Source organism: Coffea arabica, chromosome 10c (genome assembly GCF_036785885.1).
Source record: "Coffea arabica cultivar ET-39 chromosome 10c, Coffea Arabica ET-39 HiFi, whole genome shotgun sequence".
Taxonomy (NCBI): domain Eukaryota; kingdom Viridiplantae; phylum Streptophyta; class Magnoliopsida; order Gentianales; family Rubiaceae; genus Coffea; species Coffea arabica.
The window spans coordinates 44926014-44953120 of record NC_092329.1 but is presented as its reverse complement, the minus strand read 5'-3'; the positions used below and the strand labels follow the sequence as shown (position 1 = coordinate 44953120).

Below are 27107 nucleotides of genomic sequence, written 5' to 3'. Positions count from 1 at the left end.
AAAAAAGATCCTACACTCTCTTTGCAACTTGATCACCCAAGAATAAATGCCTAATTGTTTCAACATCATTACAACAGGCTGCTACCCTTATAACTCATCTGTTGCAAACTAAAACCATATGTCTAAATTATTTGTTTGTGTCTACGAAAGGCGTTTTAAAAGTTGTTTTACATTTAATTATTAATTTTACTCAGCTCAGTGTATTTGTGACTAGTTACTTAGATTAGATTATTTAAATTTTATAGGGCATCAAGTTTTAAGTGTGTTAGGATAGTACTCAACAAGATTAAAGCTAAGATTCAGGTTATCAATATGTTAAAAATAATTATAACGATTTAAACCCTTCTTACTCATTTTTGTTCTACAGATTGATTTCTTTGATATGAATCAACCTCCAATGTATCCATCCTCTTACAAATTCTTGTCAAGAGCTTGAAAGATGTAGAAGATAAGAAAATAGGGGGAGATTTACTCTGTCCTGTCTAAATGTGTTCTTTCTTTTTCATAAGACTACAGAAGAATGTCATCAATTATTTACAAGATTTTTCTGTTACCTTTTCCAAAGAAGCTCAACCATGTGCTCCTCATAATTGAAAAAGATATAGAGGATGTTAACATTTTGTTGTTTTTAGTCATTTTTCCTAAAAAAAAAAAAACTTTTCCAAATGTGCTCAATATTCATTGTCATATGCTTGCTTCTCAAGTAGGAGTTGTTCCTTACAATTGGGAATAGAAACGGTGTAAGAAGGGATGAAAGGTTAAAAAAAAAAAAAGTAGGAGTTATTCCCGTGAACGATGTAATTAGGTGAATGAACCGTGGTCATGTTAGAAAGCAAGGTGAAACATTAGTTTCTTCAAACTTGTGATCTAAATTATAAATTGGTGACATTTAGGAAAACTATGTTACACCTTTTTTTTATTACTTTTATTTGCCAAGCCCATTCAGAAGGGATACAATTTTCATCACCCATAAGTGAATTTGAAGATGAATTACTTTAGGTACCAAATTGTCAATATTGTGATACTAAGAAATTTTATTTAGAATAATTAAATTTTTGTTGCTTAGTAGGGGGTTTTATTAAGGGTAATACTGAATGATTTTATTGGAAATGCGAAAGAAACGGCATGCTTTCGCTTATATGTTAGGACATATAATAGTTTATTTCTTTTTGCATATTTTAAAAAATTGCTTTTAATGTTTTAAGCTAATAAAGAATGGTAATTATGTCGCATTTTAGGGAAAAAATTCTATTGGTTGGTCACTTCATTAATTCTCAATCCATCTGATGCAAATGAGTCTCAAATTTTATGATTTCTCCTAGTTTTAGCTCCTTTTCCATGTACTGGTTTTACAGACTCTAATTCAAATTCATTATCCTTCATCCATTCAATTTTCAATAGTTTCACACAGGACTTAAATGCATATTTCTACTAAAATTATTCACAAAATAATAAATCATCTACACATGCTTGAAATAGTAGTCTTTTCCTTTTTATAGTAAGAAAATAAAATTCACGTAATAGTTTTTAATAATAATATGTGAAACTTGTTATTATATGCTTGGTCATGCTAGTATATTGTAAAAGGTAAATGTGAATTTTAAGTAAATCATATAACCTATATGTCAAAACTTTATTTCCTTTTTGTGATAAACAAAAGTTTGAGCGGCTTGGAATGTGTCTATTTCCTAGAGTGGTAATGGTACAAGATGGTTTGGGATTAGGAATCGCGGGTTTTGTTTTCTTTAGAAGGTGGAACTAGAATGGACCTTTATAGGGATGGCTATGGTTATAGTTCTGGAACATCTGGTATCGATTTAAGCTATGATTCGATTCCAATTATTTCAGGGGCTGCTTGGTTAAAGGGTTTGAAAATCACAGAATGGAATAAACCCCTTATTTATTGTTTGGGTTAAACCTATTAGAATGCCATTTTTGGAATCATTTCTAAAAAATCATTCCCGAGCAAATTGGGAGGTTTTGGACAAAATCCTCAACTCATTCCCTCAGACAATATTTATGACGGATCTACTATCTCTTTCTCTCCATCACACGCCGCACAAAACCAAAGTCTTCTTCTTCATTAGTTTTCCTACCTCTTCTTCTTCAATCAATCGTCGCCCATCACCTTCATCGGACATCTTCTTTCTCATTTCAAAGTCCCAAGTTCAGGTTCACAAATAGTAGCAACAGCTTTCCAAGATCTGAGAGCCTAAACGAGAAATTAGACCATGTAGTAGATGATTTGCTTGAAAAGGTTGAAGCGTCCAAGGTGGAAATTGGAGAAGATTTTATTGATGGGCAAAACATTCCTTAGAACCAAACAATACCATGAGTGGTGAAGTTCTGGTGGAATTTTTTGATTGTGTTCTGGTAAATCTAAAGGATCTGCTTAAGTTTGAAAACAATTTGATTCTGTCTTTGAAGGAACAAATCTCAGCCCTTGAAGTGAATCTACGATTCTTGAGAAACTTTGTCACTTTCACGAATAGGCTATGCAGTGGGTATGAGAATATCGGACTGTTTTTTACTTCTATTGTAGATACTGCAAATAATGGTATTTCGTCCTGGTGTTGGGTGGGATGGAAGAAGTAGGAAGTCAAAAGTTGATGGTGATAGAGACAGCGACATTGTAACCCGTCATTCTAAAGCCATAAAGAACTGCTGTTTTATTAGAGAACGGATTTATTTTTATTTCATCTGATAAATAAATTTGTTTATGGAAAAATGGGTACTCTGTTCTTATGATGGAGGAAAACCATAAAGAGCTAGTGTTTCATTGAAAAACGGGATTATTTTGGTTTTATCCTATAAATAAATTTATTTATGGAAAAATGGGTACTCTGTTCTTATAATGGAGGAAAGCCATAAAAAACTGGTTTTTTATGAGAAAATATGACTTTTGTGAAAGTGACTGCGATTTGGTTTATGAAATTATCCCAAAAAAAATTTAGAATGAATTTGTTTGTTTTGAAAGTTGTATAACGGTCGTTAAACTTCAAATATCCCTTCCTCAAACTTCAAAATCTCATATTTTTGTTAAATACAAAACCTACCAGTTTCTGCAATTATCCCTTTGTTTTATAAGAATTGTTATATCATGGGTAAATTTGAAATTTAATTGTATTTAATTCCGAAACACTCATCAAACCAAGTATCATAAATTGGAATGATGCTAATTCCAATGTATGAATCAAACTAGATATTGGAATGAAAAGTTTAATTCCAAAATAAGAGTCTATGATTCCATTTTCATTTCCGATTCCAATATGTGAAACAAGCACCCCCTAGTTATGATTCCAGTTATTTTTAAATTAAATATAAAAGAATGTGACAATAAATTTAGAACAAGAAGAATTAAAGAACATAAATTTAGAAAAAAAAATAACAGCTTTAATTTATTATTATTTGACTAGAAAAAATGATACAAATTTGGCGAGAATGTACCTCATATCTATTGAACATTTTAAACAAAATAAAAGATAAATAATTTTCTTATTGGAATTGAAATGGAATAGGAAAAATGTCTCAATTTTCACATTAAATTGGTACATGCATATATACATACATACATATAATATATACAAGCACACATACACATATTCTTAAAATAGATGATTCCATTTCAAAACCACCAATTTTTCGTTTCAAAACCTTTTTCGTTTCAAAACCACCAATTTCAAGTCAAATTTTTCATAATTATGAATCATAACCTTTAGTAACAGTTCTGGTTCCTATCGTAGTTCTCTAAAATCAGTTTCCATTATGGTTTAACAACTAACAATCCAATTTCAATTTGGTTTTAGTTTAAACTTGAATCGTGGTCAAGTATACCGGTACCACAATTCGCTTATAAGATTACCTATAATATAGTTGTCAATTTGGAAGTAGGATTTAAACACACGATCTTTTTAGAGAAAATAATTTGTCTTTAGCAACTGAATTAAAATGAGTTATATCCATCTAAAATGTTGGAGTAGAGGCGGGTGCCATCTTGATTTTGATGTAGTTTATGATTATTCTATTTATTACATAATTTAGTGTACCATCACAAAACTTTATTTTACACGTAAGTTTTGCCGAAATGCACTAATTCAATCTGTAAATTTTACTTGATCTGTAAGTGTACATTAACATGTAAAAGAAATATATCTAGGGGCGTAAACGAATCTAATTAAGTTAAACACCTTGATGTTTAGCCTTGTCTAGTTATTTTAATGAGTTTGAAATTTTGTTCAAATTTAACTTGTTTATTTGCCAAAGCAAATTTGAATGCACTTTTATTCGGTTTGAATATTATCGAACATAAAACATTGTTCATCCTTACCTTAATTAGTTGATAAATCAAGATCAAACAGATTCTTACTAAATCAACTTCGATTTGAGTATCAAATAGTGTTTGACATATTTTTCAGTCCTAAATATATCAACCACACACAACTGTACCAAACTTAACCGTATCTAGCCAATCCCATAGATTGTCTTATACTCAAAAGTGCTTTTATATTCCCCATCATAAAAGTGCTTTTGGATAGTGCTTTTATCCCAAATAATATTTCGCTTGCATTATAAACATATTTCTCAATCCACCTTTTTATATTACCAATCACCTTTTTATCTCACATACATCACATCATAAAAAGTGTTACAGTAATTATTCCAAATAATATTTCAAATAATACACTACCAAACAAATCCATACCTCAGAAGTCACGTACTAATATATTCTACTTCAACCATCAGCCTTAGACCGATGGCCACCACCAACCCTTTAAGGCTTTGGAGGGGTGGGAGGCAAGGGTTCGAACCTTGGGAACCTTGCCTCCCACCAAGTTGCCACAGTTGTGGTTCTTAAAAAAAAATTCAGATGAGTGCGTGGTGCACCCGTCTGGTTCAGTGGTAGTTTTGTCTCCATCGGTCCCTCCATAGGCCCAGTTGGATCTCGTAATTAGATTAAAATAGAGTAGGATTAGAAATAGGGTTGACGATTGACAAAAAAAAAAAAAAAAACTAATATATTCTACTTCCACTACTGCTATTGGGACGTACTGTCTAGTGTCTATTGAGTGTCCACCAATGCCCTCCAAACATATCATGCTGCCCTTCTCTACTCGGTCAGTAGACATTAATTCACACAGCTTTTCTGCAAGAAAATATCTGCCACTGTAGCCCTCCAAATCCTACTCTAAATTCTGGCATTCAATTCTGTCTCCCACTCTCCCTCCCTCTCTTCCCCACAGTACTCAGCTTCCCTCCGTTTTCTTTCAACAAATCAAGAAAATCTCCTGCAGAAAACAGTACAAAGTAAGAAAGAACGAATCAGAGGAGTTGTTTATTCTTTCTCTTGTACTGTTTGTATTGCATGGCATCAGACGCTAATAATGCTTCAACAACCAATGCCAATCCCTCAACTTCATCACCACATCCCACACCCACCACCACCTCGTCAGGGTGCCACAGCCACCAACATTGTCGCCACAAGGCTGCTCATTTCCACCGCCGGCGAGGAAAGAGTGCTACTGTCTCCTTGGCCGGAGTATTCCGCCGGAGAAGCCTCCTCTTGCGATGCCTACTGGTGCTGCCACTCACTCTCTACTTTTCGGGTGTGATCACATTTACAGTGGGCCCCTTGCTTGCTATTCTACGCCCGGCCCCACCACCTGGCTCGGTCTACCGCAGTCATGAGGTGTTTGAGAAGCTTTGGCCCGACATTCACTCCGATAATTCTTCTTCCGTTGGGGTTTGTGTCATTATCTCTTTTTCTCCCTCTCTCTCTCTCTCTCTTTTTTTTTTTTTTTTTTTAATTTTTCTAGCACGCAAGGATGGGATTCAAGAAACGGAAATGAAAAGATGGATTTGAACCAGACCTCTAATGCTTAGATGTTTTAACGCTAATCATTATACGAAGGCCTCCTCAGCATTGAGCTGTGTCATTATGTATCTATGTATATGCTTAGCATTTGATTTGCATTTTCTGCTTTTCAGTTTTTCTTTTGTATGATTTTTAAAATTTTTAAAATAAAGATGGGCTCTATTTGGGTGGCATAACTGTTAAGAATTTTGTTTCCAAAAAATTTAAAAATATGTTTTTGAATTACCTTTGTCTTCATGGTACAAATCTATCAATAATGGTGATATAGTAAATATTTGGGCAAACTGATGTGCTAGTGGCAATTGAACTTTCAAGAAAGTTCATTTTGATCACTCAATTTTTTATTTTTATTTTTTTGTCTCAATTGGTCGTCCAACAGTCATAAGTGCTCATAAAATTCCATCGGTTATCTAAGCTAAATTAATTTAGGTTGAATTTTTGTTGTTCATTTCATCAAAATACCCATTTTTAGTATAGAAACGATGCATCTTGATAAGTGATGAATTTGTATATGTCACGTTGACAATGTGCCCTTAAAGTTGATGCCAATTTCAATGTACGGAATGGTAAAACATGAACAATTATGAAAATTGGATGATCAATTTGAGATGAAAGAAAATTCAAAGGCCGAGATGGGAAAATTTATCTCCCATTGATCGACATTGCCCTGAATTTTATGGAAAAAATAATTTAAAAAAAAACTATGAATTGGTAAGTGGTTGTTTGGCCTTCTATGTTTATGAAATGGGCTCCATACAGCTAGGCACCAATAAATTTAGGCTCGTGTCTCACCATTGCCAATTTATTACATTTTAAAGCTAGACCTTTCTTTTGAGTGCTAATTTACATTGTACCCTTGTACTGTTATGTAATTTCAACTTTGCACTCTTAACTTAAAGTTTGGAAACTTTGCAATTTGCACCCTAAACTTTTGAATTAGTCTCAAACGACAACCCATCAGTTCATATTAACAAATGCAAATGGCTCATTTTTTGGGTGCCCTTTTTGTCACTTAGAAGAAATAGTGGCTTGGTGTATAGTACTTATATACTGTGATTAAAAGTGATTGAAGTTATTGCAATTTTTGGATGAATTGCCACATTTAAGTGGCAAAGTGCATGAAATAAGATTCTAATTTCTAAGTGTAATGTGATAGTAGTAGTGTAAAATTTCCAAAATATAAGTTCAAGGTGCAATGTAAGAGATTCTATATAGCAGGGGTGCAAGTGGAGTAAATCTTTCTTTGTTTTTAAGCTTTCCAAAATTTGGAATGTGAGGGCTGGGAATGAAGAATTATGGGAGAGACAATTAGAATTAAATTGATTTCTGCACAGTCCTGGTTAGTTTGTCAAAAAATTGAATCTCCCACCATCTGGGATACATGCATTAGGTTTTAAGTTAATTATGTAGAAAATCTATCAACATTTTGATAATACACAATTTGGTTCTTTGATAATTTCAAATTTGTCTATCTAGTCCCTTATACTATTTGATTTGGTTCTTTAAAACTAATATTTTCAAACTTGGATCTTGATAACCCAATTCAACACTTCAAATTAATGGTTTCAGATTTTAACATATTCAGGTGCGTTTCATAATAAAATATAGAACATCTAAATTAATTACTTGACACTTAATTTTGTAGGCAAAACTTATTCCAAAAAATAAGTAATAATCAATTCACTTATCACTTAATACAAAATATGCTCAAATGTTAAGATTTTAATACTTAATAATTCAGTTCCTTAATAGATTCAATCTTCAAATATTAGTTTTCAAGTTCAATTTTATCAAACGCAACCTTAATCTATTTTAGTTCATTAAATTCTTAATTTTCTTTCAATTTACATCTGTTTTTTTTTTTGTATTTTTGTATTCTTTTTTTAACGAGAATTTGGTAAAAGTTTAAGCCTTTTTTTGTTTTTGAATTTTTTTTCATTGAATAAAACTTGGGTAATAGCTTTAGGGACGATCCCTTCTTGGCTAACATAGCAATTAACCACCGAATCCTAATTGATGATCCCCTTAAAATGTTTGTAGTGCAAGGTCTCATTTGATTGATTGACAAATTATGATATGTACTCCAATGATGAGAAATTATAAGTTAAATTTTTGTGGGTCTTTAAACTATTCTAAATAAATTGTATCTCGATTTGTTTTCCATGAGATAATTGGTTAGCTTAGTGACAATGATTTAAGGCTAACTTAAATTTGGTGCAAAAATAAGTGATAGTTTTGTGAGGGTAGGTCTCATAAATATAACCCTTTATACTAAGGGTCCGTTTGTTTCGGGTGAAAATGTTTTTCAGAAAAATATTTCCCTAATTTTTCGTGTTTGGTTGCACAAAAGTTACTGAAAACATTTTCCTATGTAAAATATTTTCACTCATCTTATGAAAAACAACTTCCCTTCCAAACTTACTGAAGTTATTTTCCGAAATGCATGCATCTTGCCTGTAGTATGTTCCAAACGTACTGAAATCATCTTGTAGTATGTTCTTTTTTTTTTTGTATAAACAGGAAGACTCAAACCCAAGACCTCTTCCTTACATTCCCTCCCCCGTACCACCCAACCCAACCCAACCCAACCCTCCCCCTAGTATATTCAAAATAAAAAAAACCTCATCCTACTCATCCTATACTAGTAATTAATTATGTATAATAGGGACATTCTTTTCTAGAGAAACTTTCAGCAGTAAGAGTGCAAGATATATGTCACAATAAGCATTGCATGTGATTGATATTTAACACTAAATGGCCAGCAATTTGTTTATTGCTTAAGGAGATATTTTTTATTCATATATACATTTCTCCAAGATTTTTTAAAGTTAAACAATGAGATAAATTTTCTTATTTTGCATGGGAAGAAGTATGTAGTTAAAATGTGTAGAAAGTAAAGATAGAGATAAAAGTGAAAATATTTCAAAAGTTAAACAAACACCAGAAAAATGAAGTAAGAAAATATTTTCAATAAACTAACCAAACACCTGAAAATGATGAAAGGGAAATGATTTTCATGGAAAATTACTTCCACGGAAAATATTTTTCCCAAAGAAAACATTTTACTTCCAACCAAACAGACCCTAAGATTGATGATATTACCGCTAATGAAATAAAATTTTCCATTCTGCATGGGATAATGAATTTTTTTATCCAATTCTACAAAAATATAACTTTGAAATAATTGACCAAATTAATGTTACATGAGACGTTTTCATGGTCATAAATTCTACGTACAAGTGCAAATGACATTTGATTTTGGGACAAGAAATAAAGTTGAGAGATGAAAGTTCTTGTGTTTATTGTTTTGTGATTCATATGCACCGATGGATGGCAATTACTAACTTTTATTTGTCTTGTTGCCACAGTTGTCTTCTATTTGGAGATACAGAAGGAAATTGAAAGAGCAGAAATCCTGTCCAAATGGAACTGCTCGCCAAGGAACTGGTATTGATTTTGTCAAGTTACTTGGTATTTTTAATGCAGTGGTAGAACCCATAATAATGGCCATGCATAAAAGTCGTGGAAACTGAAACCTACTTAACAAAGAAAAATGATAGAGAAGGGGAAAAAAAAATGTTCTGCAAATAATTGCATAAACAGCTGTAGATGAATTAAAGAGTTAACTTTTGATTTCAGAATCTCTAACACTGGACCGGTATTTGATTATTGAGGCTAATGGTGGTCTTAATCAGCAGCGATCATCGGTAAGTGTACTCTGTTCAAGGATAAGATAAAGTTGGAGGAAAACTAGTGTTGCTTTCACTGCAGTTAGGTCTTCAATTTGTTCATAAATAAAGAAGAAATGGTTGAAACTCATCTCACAATCAGTGCTTGCTGTGGAAAAGCTTTAAATTGTCCCCTACAAAGATTTTAGCTAAAGACTATTCGAAACCATCGTGTATGGTGTGTTAAAACATAGGGAATAACCAGGAATTCACTATCTTATTGTTCTTGCCCCATCAAAAATTTTTTCATGTGTATCCATTGCCCTCATTGCGTCTACAATTGCATGGCTTTTCAATTAACAAATACTCTATGAGATTAAGGTTAAGAGTAGGATAAGGAATGTGGGATTTGTAAATAGTTAATGATGAAAAAATAATATTGACAATAAATATGGTAAGTCTTCTGAAAAATTTCGTAAGTGTTGGTAAAAATGCATATATAATGCAAGTGTTAGTTGTACATATGATACATTAAAACGTACTCACATTTCCCTTCTTGGATCTAAAGAGACCGAATATACACAATATTTTGGGATGAAAGGTATAAAATGTGTCACACAACTATTCCAATTCGTACGGGTCCCAAACCTGGTTGGCAGAGTAGCAAATACAGTGTGCTTCTTTTACCTACTGAAGAGATAGGTTTAGAGTTCTTAAAAGATAAAACACTAGATGGTTTACTGTTCCTACATATCATCTTTACGTTGAAATTATGATTCTTATGCCTCTTACAATTTTGTCTTACCATCTCTTTTAATGTTTTATTTTCAGAAACTAAACAAGTTAATCAAAATATGTTGACCAAAAATGGGATAGCGTTGTATTGCTCTGTATTTAATATTCGACCAAACCCCCCCCCCCCCCGCGGGGCGGGGCCAAATTAAAATTCTAGTTCCATCTCTGCTTTTGGATGAATTAAAATCAAAACAGAAGTATTCTTATGTGCAATAGAGCTCCAATCATTCTGCTGAAGAACACAGCAAAGATACTGTGTTTGACTGCCACTTGGAGAAAGAAAATTAATATGGATGATAGATGAATTTCCATTTCAACAAAACACGGCAAAGGTTTGCTTGCTGTAGGACACGAGAGAGAGAGAGCAAGATAGAAGAATTTCCATTCCGACAAAACACATTCAGCTCATAGATGCATAGAGTGACTTGTTCCTGTGTTAGACTGGGCATACCAGTTTTTTAGACAGTAAAAAAATGACTTGTACCTGGTAGCCAATTTTTGAAAAAAAGTGGTTGTTTATCTAAGTGTTACTCACTGTATCAATTATCTGCTAAGCCAATGATATATACTATGTGTCCAGTTGCTAAGTACTGTATATAGATGGTATTTGTTTCTGTTAGGTTGCAGTATTGATCATAGGATAAACAACTTGCAACTAATTTGAAGGTCTAATCTTTTAAGTTTTATATGTGGATCAAGGTTTCCCCCTCCTTATTTTGAAGAACCTTTAATGCAAATCTGAATGGCCATGCTCTTCTATCCTAACTAGCAAAGAAAGCCATTGGCAGCAAATAAGAACTGCAAGTAAATACGCTTAGCATCATGGTAACCTGAGCTTCTGAAATATAGCTAGACATAATCACAGACCAATTAATGCAAGAACTATAAATAAGGGAGCAGGCTGATGACAATTCATCTTTTACAGCTTTAGGTTATTATGATGTAATTCAGATTTTGGATGCTTATCAGTGGTATTATCAACTTTTGGAACCAGTACATGAGTTTGATGCTGGACACCTATTTAAGGAAATTCAGATACATATATTTGATCTATTTACCTGATGAAGTGGTAGAATGATGATTGAGCTGTAGGCATTATAGTGATTCAGAGAATTGAGAGACATATTTGCAGATTATACTTAGCATTAATTGATACCACATTGTTCTCATATCAAAACTGCAGGAGTTACACAATGACACACAACCAATGACATTCTATCATGTTTATGTTAAAGTATGTGGACCTTTGCCTCTGTCTTTCTGTCCTTTGCTCTTTCTGATTAGTTCAACTGATTGGCATATGTGGTGTAATAAGGCATTTTTTGGTCATTTTGCTAAAACAAATAGAGTGGACTATACATGTTAAAACAATAAGTCACAAGTGGAAGTTCTAATCATGTAAAATTTTACTGAGATATATATAGCCCATAAATAAGTAAGATGTTATTAGACCTATGCTCTAAGTTTTCTATCAGAATGCATAAAACTGGGCTTCAGCTTTTAACTTCTAGAAGGAAATTTTCCTTCTTGCTAATTTGTTCATGGAAACAAGAGAGACTATAAAAAAGTCAATAAGTATTGGCATGTATAGTGTGCTAACAACAATTGAGTTTAGATAGAAGATTACTTGGAAAATTTTTTTAAAGTAACACTGTACCACTTTTTGTGATTTGATGTTTGTGAGATGAAATGGCGGTTGGGAGGATTACAAGGTGATTCATGATGTAATAAAAAATTGTTTTTTGCAAATAATGTCCCATCCAAACAAAGCTTTTTTGGTTGTAAGTTCTCTTGATGATGCAATGTTTTACACTGAGCTTGTAACCTTTTGTCTTAGTTGTTAATGTACTGTTTTTACATAAAAGCTTATGTAATCTATAAGCAAAATTTAGTCTTGGTTCAAACTTTCCTGCCAGTTTGCAATTCATTTGTGTAATTTAAATTATCTAACCTTAAAAGAACCTCCTTGTAAACATTAGTTAAGTTTAATGGACTCTAGATAATAGATTTGTATTCTCCTAGAAAAGGCCTGTTCCTGACTTAGTTCTGGTCCTTTTCATTTGTTTATTTTCCTCCTTGTGATAAGGCCATTGCCAAGAGGATCCTTTAAATCTGCCTTAATTGATTACTTTTTCCAATAACTTTTGACCTGTGAGTACATATCTTGACAAGATGAAACAATATGAGGAGTTTTTGGATTTTTGATTTCACATTCTGGGCTTGAAAGGCTACTAGCTCAAATGGATAAGACTTTAACCAAAAGTTCCTCCAAATGACCCTTGGGTTCTGGAAATTTGTTGTTGTTTTATTGTAAATTCAGATATAGAGCCAAAATCTTTTGTAAACTATAATGCATTTGCAATTTCAGTTTCATCGGACAAATCGAGTTTTATGTACATTGTCATCCTTGTTAAAAACTTATGATTAAATTATTCATTTTACTAGATATTAGTTGAGTGAAGCTATAGGTTACAGTAATAGCTAAACCTGCAGATATGCAGTGCAGTGGCCTTGGCTGGGCTTTTGGGAGCAACTCTAGTTATTCCACGCCTCGAATTTCATAGTGTTTGGCAAGATTCAAGGTAACTCAATTATGCTTTAGTAGAATATTATTTCTTGTTGTGAATTTGGATTAAAACTAAATCAACAACGCAGTTGTGTTTTTATTTGATTTTCACTTCGTGAAGGTTCCACTTAGTGACAAACATCATATATACTGTCTTACCCAGTAACGTAAAAAGATGTACAAAAAAATCTATTTTTTGGCTGGATGGAGAAAGAAGTCTAATGTATTCACTTTGCACCTCATTTTCTCTTCAACTTCTCTTCTGTCTCTGAATGCTTCCTTTGTTGCTGAAAACAAAATAGATTCCTTTCCCACTAATGGTTTCTTTTTGGAATGTGCAGTGAATTTGCAGATATTTATGATGAAGAACATTTCATATTTACCCTGAAAGATTTTGTAACAGTAGTCCGGGAGCTACCTGAAGAAATAATGAAAACATATGATTTTAACATCAGCAGTATACCAAATATTCGTGTCCAAGCTTGGGCTCCTGCCAGTTACTACTTAGGAGAAGTTTACCCAGTCTTGCTCAACCAGAGGTTCATTCTGATCATGACTTTATAGTCCAGTACTTTTATAGTAGAGTATCACAACAATTTTCTTGAGAAATCTCTAAAGCCTTGCTTTCTCTGACACATTGCTTTCAGTTTCTCCCTTGTACTCCCAATATCAGGCTGAAATGTAAATTAACCTGTATAATGAATATAATGCAGGAAAGTATGTTTAAATTTTTCTATTAACTGCATGAGATGTTCAAACTGCTAAGGTTATTTAACAAACTCCTAACTGATGCTCTCGATTGTGGCTTCATGTGCTCTAAGTAAAAATATTCACTTGTTGTCTTTCCCATCAATCACTATGATCTGTTTGCTCTAGCAAAGAATGGCATGATCTATGGAAAATCTCTAGCTTCTGCTGAACCAGAATTATTAGGTCAATGCCCTCAAAGCACATTCCTGCTTGTCTGTCAAGAGTTATTGTTTAGTTTGTTGGAGAAGTCCTGTTTCGATACTTAGTAGAAATTGTTTCCAATGAAAATAATTCTAATTTTGTGTGTCTTACAGATGCTTCCCATTGAGCAGCTTTGCCAGGATAAATTTGCCCATGAATGTTGCTACTAAGGATTCTATGGAGCACCTAGAATTCTGAATCTTGTTCTTTGTCAAACATCAATTCTCATGATCTACTTCTTCTAATCAGTATGTTATACAAACAAATAAATTAGACCTACAAAATGTTATATTGTCTTTTCTGTTTTGCCTTGTCCAATGCTATCATTGTTTTGTAGGGATGTTCGTGTCAAAGTGATGTGGTGTTAGTTTCTTGCATAGGGATTTGTGCTGTATGGTTGTACATGATGTTGTTGCATGTTTTTTCTTGAAGATGAGATTTGGAGTGTTCCTCACCAAAAAAAAAAAAATTCCTCTATGATTGGGTTATCATTTTAATATGATTACCTTTTCCTGTCCTGAAAAATCGTTTTGGCATGTCATACAATACAGGTTTGAACTTGAGGGAACTGGAAAAGCACAAGAAACTGTTTAACTAATGTACTTGGTTAAACTTCAAACTACCCTTGCCCCCCCCCAGGGCCCCAGAATAAAAGGATTGCTGATATTGCATCTCTTTAACACAGGGTTGTCCGCATATCTCCATTTGCAAACAGGCTGTCAATGAATGTTCCACCTCATATTCAGTTTTTAAGATGTTTGACCAATTATAAAGCTCTCAGATTCTCTTCTGCCATATCGAATCTTGCACAAAAATTAGTCAATAGAGTGACAGAGAAAAGCTCTTCCTATGGTGGGAAGTATGTTTCAATTCATCTCCGCTTTGAGGAGGTATACCTGCCTGCTTCTAAATTTGAATCCTGTTTTCTGCATTGTAATGCTTTTATGAGCTAATATTCAGGTGTTCCATTTCAATTTAGTTGACTCAATTTCTTGATAATCTAAGTTATCTATCTTTGAAGTACAGGACATGGTGGCCTTCTCTTGTTGTTTATATGATGGTGGAAGGTCTGAAAAATTTGATATGGATGCAATACGAGAGAAGGGGTGGGGTAAGAAATTCAAGAGCAGCGGTCATGTGATTTCACCTGGTCTTAATCGCATTAATGGAAGGTGTCCTATGACTCCTTTGGAGGTTAGTTCGTAAATTATAAAATCAATGTGTATATTGTGTACAGGAAAATTTGAGCTAAGCAAAGATGGTAAATATTGGCCAAACAAATATGTCTAAAAGCCCTGGAGTTAGCCTTGTTAATATAACCTCCTCTCTTGGTATCCTTAGGCTAAAATAACATAATTTATTCATTGCCTTTTCTTTTTTATTGACAATGGAACTGTTGGTACTGATGTGAAAACTAAATTCAATTCTACCATTGAGGGTCTAGAAGATTGCCCAGTTGCATGCTTCCACTAATTGCATGTTCATGTGATATCAGAGTATAGAAAGCATTGCTCTCATGCATGACTCGTGCATTGGGCTGAATAAGGCTCCAAACTGAAGAAATTCTTTAATTAAATATTTCATGTGCATTCCTTGAGGCATTTGCTTAATCCACAAACATGTCTACGTTCTGAACCAAATGCTGTTTCTATGTGTTTTTCCTTTTCAGATTGTTCAGATGTTTCTGTGGATTTGTATGTTTGCAGTAACAAATGTTGTGTTAAATATGACGCAAGTAAATGTGAACGGAAGCTATCATATTTATACATTTTCAGTAACAAATGTGCTAAATATCATGTCAGTCTATGTGAATGGATTTTCATGTCACTTTAACAGTCAGAAACTGGTGCAGTGTCTTGGGCAATTGATATAATATATATATATATATGTATGTATGTATGTATGTATGTATTATATGTTCTGAGGGAGGTGAATGAAATGGCAGCTTTGTGAAGTTGTTCTGATCTATACATACTGGTAATACAAGATACTGACTGCTATATTCTTCTGAAAACTGGAATGGAAAAAGAATAAGAAAGTGACACCTTTCCAGGCCCTTGTATCATTATCATTTTTATCATCTCCAATATCACCATTACCATCATGATATTGACATTTAGTCATGTATTCTCCATCAGTGGACGCTATGACTTGTGCTTATCTCGTGGATATATTCATTTTTCAATGCACAAATGTAAACTAGAATCAGAACAATTTCTAATTGATGGTGCATATTCATCTTTGATTTTTCTTGCAACTACGATTCGTTGATGTTTTATACTATAATTGCATGAAATTCTCAACTGTTGCATGTAAATTACTCAATCCTTCTATTCATTTCTTTTCTTTGTCAGGATAGGTTGGGATGATGCTTAGAGGTATGGGATTTGCCAATGACACGCCTATTTATTTGGCTTCAGGAAAAATTCACCAGGCAGATAGAAATTTAATGCCTCTTCTCAAGATGTTCCCCCTATTACAGACGAAGAACTTGCTTGCAACAGAAGACGAGCTTGCTGAGTTTCAGGTAGAGATATAATGCACCTACTGAGTTTACATTTCCATTATGAAGTATTTGGTATACCAATTTGTGATATTAGCTCTTTCAGATGATTTATAATTCATTGTGAACTCTGCAAAAAGGATGATATTCAGTTTCTGCATAATAGCCAATTTCTGTATGAGAACTATTTTCTGTGCAAGGGTGTAGTAACCCTGAAACTTACTAAAATATGAAGATTTAAAATGAACTTGTCTAAAGAGCATCAGTATTCTGAGCGAGGCAACAAAATGGTAGTCTGTGCTCTTTCATGAGATGGTAGCCACTTCAATGGCCTACCTATTCAACTGGTATTTGTTTAGATGTGCCCTTATTTTGTATCTTCTTTACTATGCTTTGAAAAGATCAGATTCCATTAGGCTACTAAATTCTCCGACAGAAACTGGTACATTAAATTTTGAGCTCTTAAAACTTCCATAAGTGCACTTAATTGCACTGGTAGTCAGTTTCATTGCTGAAAGATCTCGTCCATCTAGCAAATTAGAAGCCAATTTGGCATTTTAGTGTTCTTATAGATTTTGTGATCATTCTTTTCATTTCTTAATGATGTACCTTGGATCTTGTTCTTCTAGACAATGGCCTAAAAGAAATATTTTTATTTGTTTCTGCTGCCTGAAGAAAAGCACCTGAGTAGACTTAAGTTAATCAGTGTTTCAGTTTTCCAAAGTATGTGGGCTGATATTATTACTAATCTAACTGCTCAAGCAGATTTATGTATTGGTCAGAGCATAGTATGTTAAAAGAAAAACCAACAAAACTGTCTGCGCTAGCTTCTTGATTATTTGTTAATCAAAGGACTAGGATACATGAAATTTGATTGACTCTTTTACCCTTCATATCCCATCCAAGGGATACTCTTCAAGGTTAGCTGCATTGGACTATGCTGTATGCTTGTTTAGTGAAGTATTTGTCAGCACTCAAGGTGGAAACTTCCCGCATTTTCTGATGGGTCATAGGAGGTTCCTCTATAATGGCCATGCTAAAACCATCAAACCCAATAAGCCCAAGCTTGCGCTTTTACTGCACAACACAAGCATAAGGTGATATCTGTTCTCCCATTCTGTTTTGTTTACTTCTCCATTCTCTGTGTGTTTTACCATTTTTCTGTTAACTAGCTACTTTTGTTTACAATTTCTAAAAAGTTTCACTCTTTGCCTGTTTGAAAACTTTATGACTTTTTATTTGAACGTTGAGGACATGATGCACTATTGATACATGTAGACCAGAAGTTGATTTAGTATATTTCCTTGGATCTTACTGAAAATGGATCACTTAGAACTAAAGGGAGAGAACAGGTTGCTAGTTCTGTCTTTTACAAGTCTACACAGTATGTTTATATTCAGTTAGAGCAATACCTGTCAGGTAACTTTAAAGGGAATCAAATCTATAAAGTTCTTGAGTTGCTGTTGTATTTTAGTAGAACTTTTAGTTGAATTTGGGAGTTAAGCTACAGATTCTACTAACGTATAAAATGCTTCAGGTGCAACTCTTTTTTCCTTTAATCTTTTTTTGGGTTGAATACAAGGCTTTATTAGAAAACTGAAAACTAGCTTAATTTTCTTGAAATATACTTATTTTCAGAGGTACTTGCTCCCAAATGATGCTAAGATTCTTGAATTGATGTGAGTGAATGTCCCTCACACATATACTCAGCAGAAATGCTTTCCGGATGCTGGGCAATTCTGGGGCATCCGACTGTGCTATTCCCTATTAAAAGCATTTTTTAAAATTCAGAATCATTCCAATCACGAACTCCAAATCGTTTTGACCTTATTTACTACCGATAGCAGAAATCACTGCAATCTAGGTGTCAGGATTCAACTAAACCAATCAGCATCTACATTTTAGATTAATCAGCAAGTGTTGTGTAATTACTGGACTGATCATCCAACAACAACACCAAACAGTACTGAACCCCAAAGTCAAAATGTGGTTTGACATATTATTCACTCCCTAAAAGAACTGTATCTTTAGGTGATCTGGTGAAGTTTGTTTTGTTGGACAAGTTGTAGAATTCAATTTTTTAACATTATCAGTTCAGGTTTTTGATCTGAAAACTAAGAAAAAAAGGGAGAGAAAATACTCTTTTTCATATCTCTGGACTACACAATGTACAAACATATATATACACAAGTATAACCTAATTTAGATTCTAAAATCATGCTAGCCTAAATCAATCTATTACCTAATTAATATCTGATACTATAATCAAAACAAATTAAATCTAATCTTTCATAATATTTACAATAGCAAATCTTTCTATAATCACATATCTTCAACACTCCCCCTCAAGATGGAGCATAGATGTTAATCATGTCCATCTTGCCACAAATATAATCAATTCTCGGATTATTTAGAGATTTAGTGAAAATATCAGCTAACTGCTCTCCAGTTCTCACATGATTGGTTGAGATCAAGTTTAGCTGAATTTTTTCATGAACAAAGTGGCAATCAATTTCGATATGCTTTGTTCTCTCATGAAAAACTGGATTTGATGCTATATGAAGTGCAGCTTGATTGTCACACCATAACTTCATTGGAAGTGAATTATTGATTCCCACCTCACACAATAATTGGTGTATCCATATAAGCTCACAAGTGGATTGTGCCATAGACCGGTATTCAGACTCTGCACTAGAGCGAGATACTATATTTTGTTTCTTACTTTTCCACAATACCAAATTACCTCTAACGAAGACACAATATCCAGTTGTAGATCTTCGATCAATTTTAGAACCTGTTCAATCCACATCTGAGAAGCATTCAACATGAGAATGGCCATGATTACCATATAGTATACCACGTCCCGGAGCTCGTTTAAGATAACATAAGATTTGCTCTAAAACTGCCCAATGAGTGGTTCTTGGTAAGAACATAAATTGACTCACAATACTAACCGGATATGTAATGTCCGGACGAGTCACAGTAAGATAATTCAATTTTCCAACTAACCTCCGGTACATTTTAGGATCTGAGAATAACTCCTCACCATCTGCTGTAAGTTGCATGTTGAGAATTATTGGTGCACTACATGGCTTAGCACCTAGCTTTCCTGTTGCTTTCAAAAGATCAAGGACATACTTCCTGTGGCATAAGAAGATACCTTGTTTAGATCTTGTAATCTCAATGTCTAAAAAGTATTTCAACATACCCAAATCTTTTGTCTGGAAGCGCGATTGAAGAAAATTTTTAAGAGCTGCAATACCTGCATTGTTACTACTAGTAATAACAATATCATCAACATAAACCACTAATAGGATAATACCAACTTCAGATTGTTGATGAAAGACAGAATGATCAGAATTACACTTCTTCATGCCAAACTCTTGAACCACCTCACTGAATCTCCCAAACCAAGCACGAGGACTCTGTTTTAAACCATATAATGACTTCCGGAGTCTGCAAACCTTACCAAACTCCCCCTGAGCAACAAATCCAGGTGATTGCTCCATATAAACTTCCTCTTGGAAATTCCCATGAAGGAATGCATTCTTAACATCTAACTGATACAAAGGTCAATTATTAGTAGCAGCAAGGGAAATAAACAATCGAACAGAGGTAAGTTTTGCTACTGGAGAAAACGTGTCTGAGTAATCCACCCCATATGTCTGAGCATACCCTTTTGCAACAAGACGCGCTTTGAGGCGAGCAACAAAACGATCAGGATTGACTTTAACAGCAAACACCCATTTACAATCAATAGGTTTCTTACCTATTGGTAGATGAACCAAGTCCTAGATACCATTATTATCTAGGGCCATCATTTCTTCCTCCATAGCAATCCGCCAACCAGGATGTTCCAAAGCCTCAGATAAACATTGAGGAAGAGATATTGAATCTAAAGAAGTAGTAGAACAACGCAAGGAGGGAGACAAATGGTTATATAAAGCAAATGATGAAACTGGGTAAGTGAGTGCAAATCAAGACTGGAATCTAGAGACTGAGGAAGCGGTGGATCAAGACTCGGATCTGTAGACAAAGAAGATGGTGAAGGATGTGAGTCTATATGTTGAGAACGACGAGAATACACTTGAGTAATCGGTGGCCTGGTAGGAACAGTTGTTGTAACAGTGTAGACTAGAATATCATCTTCCTCCCCCTAACTACTATAGTCATTAGACTCAAGAAAAAATGGATGTCTTAAAAAATGTAACATCAGCAGAGACTAAATAACGATCTAAACTTGGAGAATAACATCTATACCCTTTTTAAAGACGTGAATAACCCAAAAACACACACTTGAGAGATTTGGGATCTAATTTAGACACCTGAGGACGAGTATCACGAACAAAACAAGTACATCCAAATATATGTGGTTCAATGGGGAACAAAGATTGGGTTGAAAACAAAATTAAATAAGGAATCTCACCAGCAAGCATAGAAGAAGGCATGCGATTAATTAAAAAACAAGCTGTTGAAACAGCATCTGCCCAAAATTGCTTATGAACCTTCATATGAAATAAAAGGGCTCTAGCAACTTCTAATAAGTACCTATTTTCCTTTCAGCAACACCATTTTGTGGTGGTGTGTCAGGACATAAAGATTGGTGAATGATTCCATTTTCTGACATATACGAATTAAAGGGTTTAGAAAAGTACTCTTTTGTATTATCACTTCGCAAAATGCAGACAGGCACATTGAATTGTGTTTTGTTTTAGTACAAAAGGAACAAAAGATGCTAAATAAATCTAAACGACTTCTCATTAAATATAACTAAGTAACACAAGAGTAGTCATCACAAAAGTGATAAAATACTTAAAGTTAGACTTAGATACTATTGGACAAGGGCTCCAAATATCAGAGTGCACTAATTCAAAAGGGGATGTAGCCCGTTTATTGACTCTAGGCAAGTAGGGCAAACGATAATGCTTGACAAATTGGCATGACTCACAATCTAAATGGGATAAATTTTGAAAACTTGGACACAACTTCTTCAAGGTGGGTAAAGATGGATGATCCAAATGACAGTGAATTTCAAGAGGAGTCAAGGTAGAGGAACATGCAACAGATTTCATCACTTTCGATGAAGGGGTTTCAAGTGTATACAGGCCGCTAGACTCACGTCCTTTACCAATAATTTTCTCCGTAATAAGATCCTGAAAAACACTATATTCAGGAAAGAATGACATAGAGCACTTGAGAGCTTTTGTAATTTTACTGACTGAGAGTAGATTAAAAGAAAAATTAGGTAAACATAAGATTGAATATAAGGGGATAGATGACATAGGAATTGCTACATCAGAACCCACAAGTGAAGCACATAACCCATCAGCCAAAGTAACATTCGAATGATCTTTGTTAGGATTAAAGAGGAGAGGATACCTTTATTACCGATCATATGATCTGTTGCACCGGAATCGATGACCCATTTTGTTAGAAGATGACATAAGGCATGTAGTAGGTTTACCTGAGTGATCAATAGAAGGAGGATTGGTACTAGAAGATGGGTTAGCAGATTTTTGTGAGGCCTGAAACTCAGTAAAACGGGGAAACTCATTAGCAGAGATGAGTATGAATTTGTCAGAAGGCACATAATTATTTTCCTGGGTTGCAAAATTTGCAAACGGGGGCTGCTGTTGAGATCTACCATGAGATCCCAACACGTAAGTATGATATGACCTAATTTCTTACAGTGATAACAGACTCGTTGATTTGAGTTGTATTGTCCATGACCAACAACCCCACCAGTCCCATTTTTGCCACTGTTTATACCATTATTTCCTCGACCAACTTCACTTCGACTCACGAGAGTACTAGTAATATTGAAAGTAAACAAAGATCCCTCGGTTCTCAACACTCGTGTGAAGGTGTCATGGAGGGAAACAATCTCTGGGTTAGAGAGAATTTGTGTTCGAGCAGCATCAAACTCAACTGGTAATCCTGCAAGAAAACTCATTACAGCCATTTGTTCCTGTTGAAACTGTTGAATTTTTACATCAGTACTAAAAAGGAGAGAATTCAATTCCTCATATACACGTTTAAAATCCATAAAATATTCTATAAGGGATCTCTGTTGTTTTTCTGGACGGTAAAATTCCTTGCAAATATCATATATATGATTTAAATTACCCTTACCAGAATACAAAAAGACCAAATAATCCATAAGATGTTTAACAAACTCACAATAATTGATGAGACTGACTATCTCATTATGAATAGAGTTTCGAATCTGCAAAAATAATTTTGCATCTACCCTTAGCCAAACCTTCTTTACTTCCCCATCAACAGGTGGGTTATCAGTAAGATGATCATCTCTATTAATGTTGTGCAGATATATCCGAATAATTTTACTCCAATCCAAAAAATTTTTCCCACTCAATTTGTGTTCAGTAATCTTTGATGTTGTAGAAATAACATCAGAAATTACTGTTTTCATCTCTCTACTACTACCTTTCATATCTGCTATTATAATTCACACAAGAAAAAACTAAAAGTGACTCAATAGGGTCACGTCAAAAAACAAACTGATGACAGAATCTAAAGCTCTGATACCATGAAAACTAAGAAAAAAGGGAGAGAAAATACTCTTCTTCATATTTCTGGACTACACAATGTACAAATATATATATACACAAGTGTAACCTAATTTAGATCCTAAAATCATGCTAGTCTAAATCAATCTATTACCTAATTAATATCTGATACTATAATCAAAACAAATCAAATCTAATCTTTCCTAATATTTACAATAGCAAATCTTTCTATAATCACATATCTTCAACATGATCCATATAGCAGCATCCATACACAGAAAGAACCCTGATTTCATAATTAAAAAAATAAATAAATTCTCTTCCAAATGTTCTGATTTAGGCAATGCCATTGATCCTAGTGTGTACTTTATGATGTTAATGATAATGGAGGTGGTTGTTGACTCCTTAGTACGTATTGAGGAAAGCAAAGAGGTTGCTGCATGTAAGTGCAATCATGTGCTGGAAGAACTTTCAATATGGTGGGGGGGGGGGGCAGTTTGGCTCTGAAGCCTTTATTTTTGCTTGCTTTTGTTTCATGCTGAGTCAATAATTATATCCTAGAAAACAGCTGCTAAAAGGGACATTAGCGTGCTTGTTCAGACCATCATCAGTTAGACATAATAGCCTCGTCAATTGAGGAACTATAAGAAAGTCATGCAGGAAAAGCAAAATGTAGCAAAGAAGTGGTTTTTCATTTTAATCCCTTTATTTTTTCAGATAGATATGGAAGCAAATATATTCATTTGCTGTCCTTGCATGTTAAGTTTTGATTAAGAAGCTTGTGGTGACACCATGAGGTTGGTGCTGCAAAAAATTCCTTGGTTATAGGAGACAAATCTGGCTGTATATATTGATTTAAATGTAACTTGGTGTACAAGGGCTTACTCTGGAATGGTCATCTTCCAAATCAGAGACTATGATATTATTAGCACATAAAGAGACTTCATAATACTTAACATGCATTACATATGTATCAAGAAAAATCTGATCCTAATCAGCAGCACCATCAGAACTTGCATGGCTGCCAATGTGCGTCTAATTAAAAAAAATCCCACCAGAAGAAGTGAGAAAGATGGAGAAAGACAGAGATAAGGCAAAAATCAGATGGGGGTTGAGCATGTCAGGGATATGAACGAGAACTGTAAAACTAATGCGTATAATTTCAAGAAATAGACTTAAACTCCAAATATGGAAAGCCAAAGAGAAGACCTAGCAGATGATGAGTTCGGATTTCGGACATTGTCAATCTGTTGAAAAAAAATGCAGAACCCTCATCAGAGGGAATTAGTAGATTTAGGGATGTGAGCGTCTGGGTGTTCAGGCAATTCTACTTCTTTCTGGATATGAGATTTCATTGTGAAATGAACGCCTGAAGAAAATGTCATAACTACAAAATCTAACAGGACGAGAAGAATGCAGCATCTCTCTTGCATCCAAATTTTGGAGGGATGTTAATATTTCTATCAGTATTTTGGTTAGATATAGAAATATAATACACAGATTATACTTCAACTTAATATGACTATGATTAGTTAGTTGGACCAAAAAAGATTTGTGCGTCATACATTTCAACAATTTCTTTAAACTACTTGCAGATGGGATGCTTTTAAGAATGAGATGCAATCAATGCTTGCTGAAATTGATAAAAAAGGTACCGCTGTGCCCATTGTCAAAAAATCCAGGAGAAAGGCTTCCATCTACTCAAACCCTTTGCCAGAATGTAGGTGTCTATTGGAATCGAAGAACATATCCAGTGCATTTATGCTGAAGGCTGCTGAATGATATGAAATTGTTCACTTATAAAGCACTTTTGCAGAGTAGCTTCTCGCATACAGCAGACAAAGATTATCTGCTTTTACCTATGAACAAAGAAAACTTTGCGGGCATTGACTATAAAGGTTGCTCATGTGTACTAAATCCCTTGAATGCGAGCTTAGGGCTGGATAAACTCCCTATGGTGATCAATTGATTTTTCTTTTTTGCAAGGAAAGGTGGTGTAGACGTTTGACCAAATTGTTTCTGTTGTTGGGGAAGAAAATTTTTGTATTTTCTGGCAACTTCTGAGTAGAGGATGTTGCAAGGATTTTGTTATCAGGTGATTGTAAGGGTATGCTGCAGAGCTGATTTAGGCCAATTGAGTGTTCTATGACAATGTTACACTTTGAGAGACATATTATTGTTATGTTCAAAAGCAACTGTCATGTTACCTCTTGAAATGTACTTTCTTCGTGCATCTATTGAATAATTAACATTCTAACTTTTTTATTGTTGATGCTTTTGTAAACGAAGCACTTTCTTTTTAGCAAAAGGAAAAGTTTGTTAATTTCAATAATACCCAATGGACTCTTCAGGCTCACCATAACTAAACGTTACTAGAAATTCCCGCCCCCAGCTGCTGGACAAAGAATATTACTCCCTCCGTCCTGTTTTATTAGTCTTGGTTTTTTTTTTCACACAGATTAAGAAAGTGTAATTAATTTGGTTGGAAACATAAATTTAGATTAATAATTTTCTAAAATACCCTTATGCTAATCACGAAGAGTGTATTGGAAAAACTCAATGTATTCAATGTAGTGAGTTAGTATTTAATAATAATGTATTAATAACAAGATATTTAATAAGGGTATTTTAGACAATTTGAAAGATTACTACATTCCTTAATGGGGAAGTGGACTACAATTTGGGACGGACGAAAAAGGAAAACAAGACTATCAAAGTGGGACGGAGGGAGTACATCTTCTTTCCTTTATTACTCGTTTCATTTTTTTATGGATGCATTCTTCATTCTTGCTCCATTTGTTCACAATATAATTTGAAGCTACAAATTACTGAATTTTCAATCTAAATATGGATTCATTTGTTCAAAATCTATGCTCAAATGGTTTGAACAAGATTTACATTTTTTTAGGTTAAAAAATCTTTTAAAAAAAATCACTTATGGTTTGACGTATGTATACTTTAGCTCTCTCTAGTTTAAAATGCTAACAAATTTACCCTTATGGTTGTAACCAAAGTGAAATTGTTAGATTTAATTCCTACACTTGAATAGTCAAAATTTCAAATAAAATTATTATGAAATTATACAATCACCCTTCAATCTTAGGTTAAAATAATTTTAAAATTAAAATTTTAAGGTAAAATTAAAATTAAAAAAATATATTTGCCTGGTCTTTAGTGCTACTTGTTAGACTCCATGATTTAAAAGTTTTATTTGCTTTGTCTCATGAAGGGCAAGAACAAATCATGAAGTCAAATAAAAGATTTTTTTTGGGTAAAAAATAGAAAAACCCATGTGGTAAATCTAATATATAGAAAGTCTCCCGTGGTTTCAAAACGTACAGCACAAAACCTCATATTTTGAACTAAATTATAAAGGTGACGAAATCCGTTAAAATTAATGGGGACGAACGAATGACAAAAATGCCTTGATATAACTAAGCAAAAAGGAGCTCAACAAAATCATTTGTTTGATTCTTTAGAGAGAAAGAATTGGGGGTTAAGGGGTAAATCAGGTATATTTATTAAAAATTAGGTATAAAAAAATTTGTTTTTAGGTTCCAATAAGTCATTTCCATTAATTTTAACGGATTTCGTCACTTTTACAATTTAGTTCAAAATATGAGATGCCGTTTTATACGTTTTGAAACTACGGGAGATTTTTCTGTATATTAGATTTACTACAAGGGATTTTTTTTTGTTTTTGAACTTTTTTTTACTAGGGTGGTAGCAATCCAACATATAATATTGAAACCAAAGCAAATATTAGCTTGTTTCTAAAATTTTATTTTTATCCCAAATTTGCTCTCGAATTTTGTTTAGAACATCATGTTGACCTACAATTGAAGGATAATTTTTGTAATTTATAGTTATTTTATTTGAAAAGTTTGACTATTCAAGTTTGAGCGTTAAATGTAACGACAAATTTAACGGTTTCAATTTGATTATAATCACAAGGGATTAAATTGCAAGTTTCTAAATTACAGGGAGGTAAATTGTACATATTCCAAATCCTAGGATTTTTCTTTTTGGTACTTTACCCTTTTTTTAAGAGAAATCGAACAAAGTGAATTGATGAATTGAATAACGAACTATTGCATACCAACTCATAATTACGCTAGCAACAGATGTTGCACTTTAACAGTTGCATCGAATCCTATCAAAAACCTCTCTATCATTGCACACGAAGTCGATAAGTAGACTTTGTAGGTATTATCATCAATAT

The 27107-nt window shown here is 33.8% G+C and overlaps 1 protein-coding gene across 1 annotated transcript; it reads left to right on the top strand.

The window, feature by feature from the left end:
* The first annotated feature begins 5113 nt into the window (after positions 1–5113).
* Positions 5114–25155, top strand: LOC113714110 (O-fucosyltransferase 10). Its single transcript, XM_072068264.1, has 10 exons — positions 5114–5740; positions 9241–9319; positions 9512–9579; positions 12829–12917; positions 13243–13440; positions 14538–14742; positions 14879–15046; positions 16212–16379; positions 17262–17452; positions 24481–25155. The coding sequence occupies exons 1-10, from the start codon at positions 5363–5365 to the stop codon at positions 24665–24667; spliced, it is 1731 nt and encodes a 576-aa protein (XP_071924365.1). The 5' UTR covers positions 5114–5362; the 3' UTR covers positions 24668–25155.
* Positions 25156–27107: the final 1952 nt, after the last annotated feature.